This window comes from Sceloporus occidentalis, unplaced genomic scaffold (assembly GCF_023333645.1).
Source record: "Sceloporus occidentalis isolate IW3139 unplaced genomic scaffold, rSceOcc1.0.p SCAF_8, whole genome shotgun sequence".
NCBI lineage: Eukaryota > Metazoa > Chordata > Lepidosauria > Squamata > Phrynosomatidae > Sceloporus > Sceloporus occidentalis.
In genome coordinates, this window is record NW_028316988.1 from 7167290 (window position 1) to 7181606 (window position 14317).

The following is a 14317-nucleotide window of genomic DNA, read 5'->3' on the forward strand; positions in this document are numbered from 1 at the left end:
AGTCTGCATAACAGGACCACCATTGAGCCCTTTCTAGGCATCATGCTGTTTTTCTTTCCCCCTTTTCTCCCTGAATCGCTTGCTAAAGGGGTCCATGTTTGACTTCTCTCTCCATCCCTGCCATTTCAAATATCATCATTGGAAGAAATCTGAAAGCTGATTTTTAAAGATGCAGGGGTTTGGCAACTTACCCGGAGACCGATCGGTGAGATTTCTTTCCAAGCTAGCATCCCTAAGTTGCTAGAAGAGCAACTTGTGCATTGAGCACAACCTGTGTCTCCTCCGTGCATCTGAAGCATGAAGCTCTTATGAGAACACGCATTCAACGTGTGACTCTTTTAAAGGACTTTGGGTTCCTTTGTCATTTGTAGAAATGAATGTCACCTCGTGGCAGGAAAGATAAAGCTGACAATTTGCAAGAGGTGCTAACTTTTTTCGGTATAAGATGATAATAATAAGAATAATAAGAATAAGAAAAGAAAAGGCTTTGGAAATTGAGAACGGCACCAAGGTTCTTCCCATACCTAAAAATGATCCGTCTAATATGCGCAGAGGCATGTGTGTCGCCAAAACATTTCTAATAGATTTGCAATGCATTACTGAAGTATAGTATGATTGGATCGTCCTCTTAACATCGTTCAAAATGAATGGGTCCTAGTGCTTCAGATGAATGGACATTCATCCCCAAATCTTATAAGAAAGTTAAGTAAGGCCCCATACAGACAGGCCAAAATAAAGCTGCTTTGGGTCACTTTGGAGGTATGCTGTTACAATGATGCATGCGTCCTAAGAGTCCAGAAGCTGTGCCAAATCTGTGCTCTAGTCCTTAGGACTGGACCATGGCTTTGGCATGGCTTCCAGCCTCTTAGGACGCATGCATCATTGAAACAGCATACCTCCAAAGTGACCCGAAGCAGCTTTATTTTGGCCTGTCTGTATGGGGCCTTTGTAAGCAGTCTGGAAAAACTCTCCAAATCTCCCAAAATTATTTTAGCAAATCATCGGAGTGACATCCCAGACAGCGGACGAAAGCGGATCCAAACATTAGTCCACTAAACCCTCAGCAATGCCAGCCAGCTTCCATCACAACCACCTGCCATCATTGAAAAAGAAATGTGTATGGAATTTCATTGCCGAAATTACTAGACGCAAGCCCAAATAAAGTGGGAAATGGTAAAAATGGGAGATTGCTCACAACTGCATAGTAGATACCAATGAGAAAAAGATATATACAGGTTGAGTCTCCCTTATCTGGAATCCAGAAATTCAAAATAGTCTCAAAACCAAAACTTTGTTTCATAGGTAGATGAGATGGAGGCACCTTTGCTTTCTAATGGTTCGATGTATACAAACTGAAGATGCCAGCCTCAGATGCTGGTGAAACGTCAGGAAGAAACTCTTCTAGAACATGGCCACATCGCCTGAAAAACCCACAAAAAACTTCAGAGGAGAGTACAGTATGTGCCTGGAGTTCAGTGTATCGCTGTACCTCTCCACAGGCAGATCAGGATTCCCAGAGGCTGACGGTCCGAAGAAGGACTTGGTCCACCTGCTAGAATGTGACAAGGTGGCCAGCCAGGATTTGATTGAACCCCTGGAGGCATCTGCCACCATCAAAGAGCACCTGGACTTGAATTTCTTGTAGGCTCCATCCTACAGAATAGTGTCACATTATCCTGCTTTGGTCAGGCCCCACCTGGAATACTGTGTCCAGTTCTGGGTACCACATTTCAAAAAGGACGTGGAGAAACTGAAGCCATGTGTCCAAAGGAGGACCATGAAAATGGTGGAAGGTCTGGAAACCATGTCCTATGAGGAGCGACTTAGGTATCTGGGGATGTTTAGCCTGGAGAAGAGAAGGTTAAGAGGTGATATGATAGCCATGTTTAAATATTTGAAAGGATGTCACATTGAGGAGGGAGGAAGCTTGTTTTCTGCTGCTCCAGAGAATAGGATCCAGAACAATGGATGCAAGCTCCAGGAAAAGAGATTCCAGCTCAACATTAGGAGGAACTTCCTGACAGTAAGGATGTTTGACAGTGAAATCTGTTGCAACTGGAGAGTGATGGAGTCTCCTTCCCTGGAGGTCTTTAAACAGAGGCTGGATGGCCATCTGTCAGGGATGCTTTGAGTGAGAGTTCCTGCATGGCAGAATGGGGTTGGACTGGATGGCCCTTGAGGTCTCTTCCAACTCTATCATTCTATGATCTCTCAAAGGGTGATGGGCTCTCTGTCTCTGGAAGTTTTTTTAACAGAGGCGGGATGACCATCTATTGGGGATGCTAAAATTACTCACTGCTTCCTTTAAGTGAAGAATTACATTCCTATCTTCCAGCTTTTGGGCTGTCCTTCCTAACCCTAGACTTCCTCTGATCTGTTGACTGCAGTCTCCATTCAGATCAATATTTGAACCAAGGTATGGGAACTCTTTGATTCTTTCCCATTATCAAGGATGAATTTATTGTTGATCTTTCAGAGAGTTCCAGAAGAACATCTGCATGAGCTTTCTTGACTACTCAGAGGCAGAAGATGTGAATCATGGAATCATAGAATCATAGAGTTGGAAGAGACCACAAGGGCCATCCAGTCCAACCCCATTCTGCCATGCAGGAACTCTCAATCAAAGCATCCCCGGTAGATGGCTATCCAGCCTCTGTTTAAAGACCTCCAAGGAAGGAGACTCCATCACAGTCTTCAAGGGAGTGTTTTCTACTGTTGAACAGCCCTTACTGTCAGGAAGTTCCTCCTAATGTTGAGGTGGAATCTCTGTTCCTGGAGCTTGCATCCATTGCTCTGTTTTCTAATCTCTGGAGCAGCAGAAAACAAGCTTGCTCCCTCCTCAATATGACACCCCTTCAAGTATTTAAACAGGGCTCTCATATCACCTCTTAACCTTCTCTTCTCCAGGCTAAACATCCCCAGCTCCCTGAGTTGTTCCTCATAGGGCTTTATGGTTTCCAGACCCTTCACCATTTTAGTCGCCCTCCTTTGGACACGTTCCAGTTTCTCAACATGAAGACTGGAGGAAGGAACATTAGCAACCTAAGATACACAGACAACACAATACTACGACCAGAAACAAACAAACAATTCCTGAAGAAGGTCAAGGAGGAATGCATCAAGGTAGGCTTAATGCCCAAACAGTGGACCATACCTGGTCATTTATGGGGCACACTGCTATATTTTGTTCCTCGCTAGAGCAAGCCATCCGGATGTACTTCAGCCAGTTCCCGTTTCCCGTCTGGTTGACATCGACACAGAATTTTTCAGTGCCCAGGTCATCGCCAGCCTGAAAGAAAAGACAAAAGCATAGGTTTAAGTTAAAGAAGAGAAGTCAAGGTGGAGAACAGTAAGGATTCAAAGCCAACCAAAGGGAGGCAAGGACAGATAGCAATCCCAGGGAGATACTGGTTATCCTCATGTATAAGTCTAGAAATGTTAGTCAAAAAATTGACCCCAAAAACCTGGGTTGACTTATCAACAGGTCAATGTAAAGACTATACTTTAACTCATATTACAAAGGGAATCCTTCCCTGCTGAAAAGCAAGAGTGCAATCTGTCCTGGAAGCACTGGAATCTGAAATTCAAGGTATTCTCAAAGCCAAAAACTTTTAAATCAGTGGATGAGATAGAGATACCTTTGCTTTCTAATGGTTCAATGTACACAAACTTGGTTTCATATTTAAACCTGGGTCGCATCTCCAAGATGTCTCCTTATGTACTGTATATGCAGATATTCCCAAATCCCCAATATATATATATATATATATATCCAAAATTCAAAACATTTCTGGGCCCAAGAATTTTGGAGAAGGGAGAATTAATTTGCACCATAACATGGATTTGCAGTTTTTCTTATGGTCAACACAGCTGCCCTAACAGTGAAGAGGACCTCTGAGTATACACAGATACTTTTTTCCTAGCGAATTTCAGTGCAAGATTTGGGGATATGGGAGAAGGGATTCGAAGTCAAGGGCTCGGTTTCTGGGCAAGAACCCATCCAAATCCGCCCTTCTTTTCAAAGATCAACAACAACAGGGCTGCATTGTACAGGAGCCTGGGTTCGATTAAGAGATGACACATTTAATCATATTTATGCAACGTGCCGCGGTTCGAATGTAAGCACAGAACCCCAGCTGTTATGAATAGCCACCCTTGTTGCAGACGTTCTCGCAAATGTCTAAAGACACTAATGCGAGGCGTGGGAAATAAAGCGACGGCGGTGTTGACCTTTAAAAGGTGTTCGTTTCTGTCCTTTCTTTTCTAGTCTCAAAGCAAGAGAGATGCAGCTTCACACAGGAAAGGTAACAAGTGACGTGAGAACAACTGCAGGCAGGTAGCAAAGATTTTCACATCAACTCTTTCCGCAGAGGAAAGAGGAGATTCTCAAGTAATCTGCCACTTTCCCAACTACGGTAATCTGCTACAAAATAAAGAAATGTGAATATTGTTTGAGAGACGCACAACGACTGACCATCCCCTGGCTGGGGCTCAATGCAGAGAGATTATGGAAGGAAATTTCCTACACCGTTTTTGTTCTGGGCTGAAATCCTTAGCGAGGTGCATCCAGTTACAAATGGAGATGGTGGCTTCATCTACACTGCAGGATTAATGCAGTTTGGTCCTGATGGCTAAGGAATTTGGGGGTTCGTAGCTTGGTGAGATACTTAGCCTTCTCTGTCTGAGAGCTTGGATGCCACAACAAACTACAAACCCCAGGAGTCACGTCAGTTAAAACAATGTCAAATGGCATTAATTTTGCAGCATGGCAGCATCTTAGGATGCATAGTTAAACCAGCTCTGGAGATTGCGATGTACGCAGCATGCAACAGTGTTTTGGATCTTTGGCACATTGGCCCTGTACACACCGGCAAAAAGCGCCAGCCTGTGGATGGGGTCAGGGCTGAGCGTCCCCATGCTTCACGCCCTTATGCTGCTGCCAGGGTGCCATTTTGGCATGCGACGATCCACATGGCGTGTGCCATGATGATGTATCTCTGGTGCTGCATCCAAACTGCATAGCGCTGAAGGGGCATCATCATGCCTCCCCATTGCCGCTATGACGCCCTTTAGAGGGTGCAAAAAGGAACCAGTTTTTCTGGCTTCTTTTTTCTCTCTAGAGGCTGGATCGGTGCCACAGCATGTGGTTGCCACAGCCCCGATCCAGGATGAATAGGTGTGGCATGTGGCCGTCTCCTTCAACCCAATCTGTAGAGCCCCTTAGTCAATTTTGGAGATAAGTCTTCTCCTAAACACATAAAGCCAGTGTGTAGGAGGGAGGGAGGGAAAGGAAAGAAAAAAGGGAAGGAGGGAAGGAGAAAGAAGAAATCCAAGGAACAAAAGGGAGAAAGATTTCATACAATGTGTATATCAGGTGTATAGTGGTATTATTATTATTATTATTATTATTATTATTATTATTATTATTATTATTACTATTACTATTACTATTATTATTACTATTACTATTATTATTAATCTTTATTTATAAAGCGCTGTAAATTTACACAGCGCTGTACATAATTTTTTTAGTCAGACGGTTCCCTGCCCTCAGGCTTACAATCTAAATGACACGACACAAAAGGAGAAGGGAGTGGTGGTGGGGAATAGGATCAGGTCCAGCAGATCTTCTCCACCTCCGAGGCCTGGACCAAGGCAGATGGACTGGAGGAAGGGCTTGGCTTCTTGATGGATGGTTAAAAGGATGGTAGAAGGCAAAATGACAACGTCGACCCTCCAAATAAAAATTCTTCCCCTTCAATTGAAATTGTCATTCATTTCCTACATCTCTAGCATCGCAGTAACTTAAAAATGTGGTTTTGGTCACTTTGGCAGGCCAAGGGACCAAGAATACAAATGGAACAAATAGTAGGGTTCTAGGTGCAAACCATTTCCAGAAACATCAGGAATAAACTCTTCTAGAACATGGCCTCATAGCCTGAAAAATGCACAAAGACTACGGATGCCGGCCATGAAAGCCTTCGACTTCACAATTTCAGAATCTTGCTCTCCGCAATGCTGGAAATTTTGGAAACGAAGGAAAATTTCAACTGAATTCTTATTTGGAGGGGCTATTAATTTTCATGTGCTGCCATCCTCTTGTAGCTACACCCCTGGTATGTACGCTGTGCATTTCTTTTGGAAAGAAGGAAACAAATGCCCGTGACACAGGGTGAGATACTGGTGTTACTGATTTGTAGATAATGAAAACCATTCCTCCCAGGAAACTGCCTCTTAGCCTGTTCTCACTTGTAAAAAGAGTTATGAGAAATGAAAATAATAGCTCTAGGTTATGAGGTGAGTTGTACATAACATACATCATGCACTTGGTGAAGTTCTGAGTGCCTGTGCTACCTCCCTGTTTTGCTTCTCATCCCTCATTTCCACCCAGTTGCAGGACCAACACCAGCAAGTCAGGGACTATTTGCCCTGGATTAACTACTCTTAAGTCTGAGTGATTCAAAAGCAGAAACTCTGGTTGCAACATATGCCTGCTATTTTCAATAGTCTAAAACATCTAATTCAATCTATTTCCGGTGCTCAGTTTAGTTAAATAAAACAGGACATCATTAATATTGTCTACAGTACGCAGATGACACACTATTACTAGCAGAAACCAATCTGGAGCAACTATTGAAGATCAAGGAAGAAAATGCTAAGGCTGGACTAATTCTGAACATTAAATAATAATAATAAAAAATAATGACCATGGAAGATCTGCAAGAATTCATCCTAGATAACAAGAAAATTCAAATAGCCAAAGAGTTCCCATACATCAGAATGGAGACTGCAACCAAGAAATCAGAAGAAGACTAGGATTGGGAAGGGCAGCTATGGAAGAATTGGAGATGTGAGAGCTGGAGAGTGAAAAAAGCCAACAAAAAGAAAATTGACTCATTTGAGATGTGATGCTGGAGAAGAGTATTTAGGATGGGATCTGGGAGTCCAAGTAGACCACAAATTGAACATGAGCCAACAGTGCAATGCAGCAGCTAACAAGGCCAATGCGATTTTAGGCTGCATCAATAGAAGTATAGTGTCTAGATCAAGGGAAGTCATAGTGCCACTCTATTCTGCTCTGGTCAGGCCCCACCTGGAGTATTGCGTCCAGTTCTGGGCACCACAATTCAAAAAGGATGTTGAGAGCATGTCCAAAGGAGGGCAACCAAAATGAAGGGCCTGGAAACCATGCCCTATGAAGAATGACTTAGGGAGATGGGGATGTTTAGGCTGGAGAAGAGAAGGTTAAGGGATGATATGATAGCCCTGTTTAAATATTTGAAGGGATGTCATGCTGAGGAGAGAACAAGCTTGTTTTCTGCTGCTCCAGAGATTAGGATCCGGAACAATGCAAGCTCCAGGAAAAGAGATTCCACATCAACGTTAGGAGGAACTTCCTAACAGTAAGGGCTGTTTGACAGTGGACCAAACTCCTTCCTTGGAGTGTATTGGAGTCTCCCTCCTTGGAGGTCTTTAAACAGAGGCTGGATGGCCATCTGTCTGGTATGCTTTGATGGTGAGTTCCTGCATGGCAGAATGGGGTTGGACTGGATGGCCCTTGTGGTCTGTTCCAACTCTATGATTCTATGATTCTATGATACCATGGATAGCTAAAAAGACATACAAATGGGTCCTTGAACAGATCATTATGCATGCATAACCAGAGCATGGCCATGATACAGTCATCCTGATGAACATGTTCTGATGAGCAATGTGTCCCATTGTTCAATGAGAGTTCCCATCTGAATGGGTAATAGTCCCAATGCCATAACTAGATATTTGCTTCCCTCTTGAGAATATGAACCATGTGTAACAATTTGGGTAGGGTGCTGGGTATGTTTAGCCTGGAGAAGAGAAGGTGAAGAGGTGATGTGATAGTCTTGTTTAACTATTTAAAAGGATGTCATATTGAGGATGGAGCAAGCTTGTTTCCTGCTGCCCCAGAGAATAGGACCTAGAGCAATGGATGCAAGCTAGAGGAAAAGAGATTCCAGCTCAACATTAGGAGGAACATCCTGACAGTGAGAGCTGTTCAACAGTGGAAGACACTCCCTTGGAGGTTTTGGTGGAGTCTCCTTTGGAGGTCTTTAAACAGAGGCTGGATGGCCATCTGTTGGGGATGCTTCGATTGAGAGTTCCTGCATGGCAGAATGGGGTTGGACTGGATGGCCCTTGGAGTCTCTTCCAACTCTATGATTCTATGATTCATTGACATCAGAAGCTCTGAATGAAAGCCAAAGCTATTGAGGCGGATGGGATTTTGCTTACATTTGGAGTTTATTTGAAAGACCACTTACAGCATCTGGCTTGTTTGATCCAAGAGTTTGCTCCAATGTGTTCATTCAGCCAGGATTCCGGGAGAATCTGCCATCACTTCGGCTAATGGAGCCTTTGGGTTGGATGCCCAGCGAAACATACCCGGCATGCGCCTGTCGCTGATGCCCCAATTCAGGTCACTACAAACTCCCTCTGTATATTCCGGATACAATTTCCAGCTTGTGTTTTCAACTTTTGACATCCCCGGTTTAATTTTATTTGGCACAAACTGGGAAGATGTAATGAGTATGCATTAAGGATTCAATAGTGAAAAAATGCTACAATTAAAGGTGTTGTGGTTCTTAACTGCTTTTGAGTTGGCCCTGACTCATGCCGAGCGCATGGATGAGACATCTCCAAGACCTCCTATCCTCAACCATTTAGGAACCCAGGGTTCAATTCCCCACTAAGCCATGAAACATATTGTATAACCTTGGGCAAGTCACACTTTCTCAGCCTCAGGGGAAGGCAATGGCAAACCACCTCTGAACAAACCTTGCCAAGAAAACCCCATGATCTGTTTGCCTTTGGGTCACCATAAGTCAGAAATGACTTCAAGGCACACAGAAACCATTAGAAGGATAAATCATGCAGATTGTTTTAGAAAGCATTATTCAAACATGGAACAAAATGGAGGCAAGGGAACCAATGACATCCTTGCCCTGGGATAGCATTTCTCCTAGGGCCAGCCCTGAAGCCCATTCACACTACACAGTTATAAAGTTATCATCCCACTTTAACTACCATGGTTCCTTCTTATGAAGTCCATGGAGTTGAAGGGTTTTTTTGGGGGGATATTTAGATTTCTCAGCCAAAGTAATCTGCGGTTCGACAAACTACAAATACCACAATTCCATAGGACGCAGATATGGCAGTTACAGCAGAATCGTAGTGCTATATAAAAAGGTATGTGGTGCGGATGGGCCACTGGTGCAGAGTCAAGCAGCGGCACAAAAGTGTTGCCTCTGTTTGACAGAACGCGCCATCCTCATGAAAACGTCGCCTAAAAGCAAACTTTGCAGCGCCAAATCAGTTGCGATGAGAACAACGTTCATCTGAAAGCCATTGTGGGCTTTGTTTCTTCCTTTTTGCTGTGGGCGACTGTGAAACGGCAGGAGTCTTCGGGGCAAAGATTGCTGGGTGCCACAAAAGCCAACCACAACTTTGCACATCTGAAGCAGAGAGCGTTGTGTTTTCAGATTGACAGTGAAAGGAGGAGGGACGACATTGCCGCACATACACATACACATACAAATACACACACAACTGTTCTAGCACCGAGGGGAATGGCGTTTTGGTGAGTCAGGAAGCAATGCTGAAAGAATATATATATATATATGTGTGTGTGTGTGTGTGTGACTATTGTGGGAAAAAGCCCGGTCTTCACAACCTTTTAACTTGGTTTCCCACTCTCCGCTTCTCTCTCTTGTTTCACTCTTCACCTGCAATATTTAATTTGATGGTTAGTTTCTGTGGTTTGTTTTTCTTCTTCTTGATATTTGCATCTTTTCTTTTTGTCAAAGGTGCAAATAAGGGATGCAAGTGAGAACCAAATGATTTATATATACTGCATATACTCATGTACAGTCAGCCCTCCTTATCCATGGATTTTTTATCCATGGATCCAAGCATCCACTGCTTGAAAATATTTTTATACATTCCAAATAGTAAACCTTGATTTTCCATTTTATATAAGGGACAACATTTTGCTCTGCCATTGTATTTAATGGGACTTGAGCATCCACAGATTTTGTTATCCACTGGGGATCTTGGAACCAAATCCTAGGTCCCTCCGTATAAAGTAACTGTCAGATGGATTTGTAACTGGCTGACCGGCCGAAGCCAAAGGGTGCTCAGCAATGGCTCCTTCTCATCCTGGAGAGAAGTGACCATTTGGGTCCCACAGGGCTCTGTCCTGGGCCCAGTGCTATTCAACATCTTTATCAATGACTTGGAGGAAAAAATTGGGGGGATACTTATCAAATTTGCAGATGACACCAAATTAGGAGGAGTAGCTAATACTCCAGAGGACAGGATCAAGATTCAAAATGACCTGAACAGACTAGAAAACTGGGCCAAAGCTAACAAAATGAAATTCAACATGGAGAAATGTAAAGTACAGTACTGCACTTAGGGCGGAAAAATAAAATGCACAGATATAGGATGGGTGACACCTGGCTGAATGAAACTACGTGTGAAAGGGATCTAGGAGTCCAAGTAGACCACAAGTTGAACATGAGTCAACAGTGTGATGCGGCAGCTAAAAAGGCCAATGCAATTTTAGGCTGCATCAATAGAAGTATAGTGTCTAGATCAAGGGAAGTAATAGTGCCACTCTATTCTGCTTTGTGTCCAGTTCTGGAGGTCTCTTCCAACTTTACGATTCTATGATTCTAAGTCTAGAAATTTTAGTCCAAAAATTGACCCAAGAAATCTGAGTCGACTTATCCATGGGTCAATGTAAGTACTGCAGGAGAGGAGATGTAGTGCAGATGCAAGGAACGGCTACCTAAACAGCCTCCTAATAGAATGGGATAAGTGTATGCTGTGGCAAAAAGCAACGCAACAAAATCCAAGGAGCACATACTTCTTTGGACCAGTCTGAAAACGCCCCCAAATCTCCCTTTTGGGGGGCAAGTTTCTCCATCCCTTCAAATTCTACATTTTTGCAACCCTTGTGTCTCATCCCACACTTTCTTTTCTTTAAGGCACAATGGTGCCATTTTGGCTCCATCAAGACCAGTGTCAAGAATGAGCTTGCTAACAGGACACAGAACGGGAGAAGCAAAATGTTTCCTGTCTGATGCGGGAAAGAATCAAAAGATTAGAGCTGTATGCTTTAAAAATAATGTTTTAAAAAGCCGTATGATTCAGCCAGTGCCAAAATCAAACATTCATAAAGCGATGATTCATGGAGATGGAGTGAACGGAAATAATGCTCTGCCGTTCTCCTCTCTCAAAACATTAGATCATCCCAGAAAAAGGTGGCAATTTTGTTCAAGGTGGGTTTTTTGTTTTGCTCAGATCTTGCATTCCACAGTCCTGACGCTGTGCAACTGGAAGTCGCAATACGATGCATGGGTTTCCATATCCCGTCTCATAAGGGATGTATGGGATGAACCTGTCGGAAGTCTCCGAACAGCTGCCACTTCGCATCAAATTATGTGTTTCTTTCTAGGGAAATGGAGTTCTGGGATTTATGTGCCAGTCGGAACTGCTAACGGTGATAAGGATCAAACGTGAAATGAAACAAAACTCCCAAACAGGTATAATAATGCAATATGGAGCATGGGTGGGGATCATGTGTCCCTCCAAATATGTCACATTCTCCAACGGTTCTGCTTTTTAGAGACCATCCCAATTCATCCTCTGCCGTCCCACTTTTCCAGCTGCTTTTAAAATGTCCCGGTTTCTCTCTCCTTCTCCCACTTTCCTCCTTTGTCCCTCACTTATTTCCCTTGGTGCAAACTCGACTTCAGTGTGAAAAAATAGTTTGCATGTAGTCTTTGCTGTTTTTACCCGGATGTCCACAATGATGCACATTTTTGAATGTGTGGCTGTCTGTCTGCTTGGCATGGGTTGGCATTTTCGGCAGAGGGAGGGAGAAGAGATGTCGATAGATGCGAATATGTGCACGAAAGCGAACACAAACATTGATGCAAATGTGTGATAACCCACAGCAATTTGTACGATACACTTATGTGTAGCCTGCGACAAAGGAAAACAAAAATGCCCCCAGGATTAGTGATAGCTCACAAGCTATTTTTCTTGTTTCATTCATTCGTTCATTCATTCATTCATTCATTCATTCATTCTATTTTCCTTGTTCCTGGAGGCTTCCAAGGATGGCAGTTTCTGCATAGCAAGCCCTCACTCTATGGTTGGCCCTCCGTATCCATGGATTTTAATCCACGGATTCAATCATCCACAGCATGAAAAGGTTACAGAAAAGAAATACAGTGCACCCGTGTTACACATGGGCATGCTTTACACGGACTTGAGAGTATGCGCTCAAGCCACGGGGAGCACACAGGACGCAAGGGGCTGTGTGTCCCATTCAAATGAATGAGGTGTGCGCCTGTGGCGCTCTGCACGCTCCCGCGCCGCTGCGCACCATCCCCATTCAAATGAATGGGGCTTGAGCATAGGCGGAATTCACCTTACGTGGGGGGGGGGGGAGTCCGGAACGGATCCCCCGCGTAAGGCAAGGGCCCACTGTACATTGCAAAAAACAAACCTTGATTTTGCCATTTTATATAAGGAACACTCTTTTACGACCCAGCTGTATATAAAACGACATTAGGATCCATGGATTTTGGTACCCATGGTGGGTCCTGGAACCAAACCCTGGCAGATACTTGGACCGCCTCATATTTTGGATAGCCTCCAGTTTTGGACCCTTGTCACTTAAAGTTAAGAGGCCAGAGGATAAGCGACCTGGGAAAACAAAGCCAGAAGGCCCTGTTTTAGGTCAGGAAAAGCAAATTTGCATTGCAGGCTTCCTTCCTTTGGCCACTGGGCACTCCGTTTCCAATCTCAATAACTCTCTCCTCACTCCATACAAAGTGCCCATTGTGCATGGATGATATTCTTCAGAAGGCCTTGGCCACACCGAACCTGAATCTGCAGTAGGATGTCAGACGGACGCTCTAATAAATAAATCAAACACACTTAAGTCCTGGAGTAAAAGATCCTTCATTAGACACCCCAATCACCTTGGGGTTTTTGTTTTTCACCCGATGCCAAGCTGGGTTTTTATTGGATCCGATCCAGCGATCCTACGGCAGCGTAATGGGTCTCTCCTTTCCCCTCCTCCTCTCTGCGGACAAAAGACCTTTTCTTGTCTTCGAGGGCTGACAAGTTTATCCAAATATTCTCAGCTTACGACTAGCCCCTTTCTGAATTGATCAGCGCCGTAAAAAAGGACACTTTGTAGCTTTGCAAACTGGGCAACACCCCAGAAAGAAAAAACAACATGGAGGGAGAATGGAAACTTGTTCCAGGCGTTATTTCGTGACGTCAAAGGAGCAGAGATGGCACCGCCAACAAAGGAAGGAGGCAAAAACCGGTCAATATTGGACCCGTTTCTCGTTTGCAGATTATCCAGTGGCTCATCGTGTTCTAGGGTTGAATCCAAAGTTAGCCATACTTTGAACAGACCAAATGACATCAATGGGATTTAACAATGAAAAACCGCATGGCACCTTAAAGACTAACACCTTTTATTGGGCCCAAACAGACAGGCCAAAATAAAGCTGCTTCGTGTCACTTTGGAGCTATGCTGTTTAAATGATGCATGCGTCCTAAGAGGCCAGAAGCCGCGCCAAAGCCATGCTCCAGTCCTAAGGATCAGAGCGCAGCTTTGACGCAGCTTCTAGCCTCTTAAGATGCATGTGTCATTTAAACAGCATACCTCCAAAGTGATCCGAATCAGCTTTATTTTGGCCTGTCTGTTCGGGCCCATTGGGTATAAGCAGAAGCAAAGGCAAGGCTCTCTGCACAATCCCACTCCAGCTGCTATCAGTAGAGGACCTTTGTTGTGCAATGATGCCTTTTGGGTTCTGCATGAATAGCATGACTTCAATGCGCATAGATCCCTAACTGGATGTCTTGCTTGCTTGCTTTCTCTTATTTATTAAAAGAAACGAACATGATTAACAATGTCAAACATCCCCTGATAGATTACCCATAAATCTCCTTGCCTCCACCTTATTAGAATGAATGGTTGCTTGGTTACAGAGACCAGGTTGGCCTCTCTGGTCCTACTATGGGGCTGGTCAAAAGTGTGGGGTTGTTAGGAGGGGTGCCGGGGCCCCGAATGCCACAGGTGCACCCATATAGGCATTAGCAAATGATTAGGCCTCGTAAACTATATGAATGGTGTTTCTTTAAGAAGCCATAAAATTTTATGGAGGAAAAAATCCATGTGCAAGGGTTTTCTGGTCTGCGCTGTGGCCAAGTCGTTCGGCGTTCCATTCCTTTCTGTCAGGGCCTTCGTAAT

The 14317-nt window shown here is 44.0% G+C and overlaps 1 protein-coding gene across 2 annotated transcripts in view; it reads right to left on the reverse strand.

The window, feature by feature from the left end:
* LOC149307749 (histone-lysine N-methyltransferase PRDM16-like) overlaps positions 1–14317 on the reverse strand; it is a 371547-nt gene that overhangs the window by 43287 nt on the left and 313943 nt on the right. For both annotated transcript variants that reach the window (XM_089534389.1, XM_089534390.1), the window contains exon 4: positions 3155–3289. In XM_089534389.1, coding sequence (XP_089390515.1) covers positions 3155–3289 — 135 coding nt within the window. The remainder of the gene's footprint in view (positions 1–3154; positions 3290–14317) is intronic.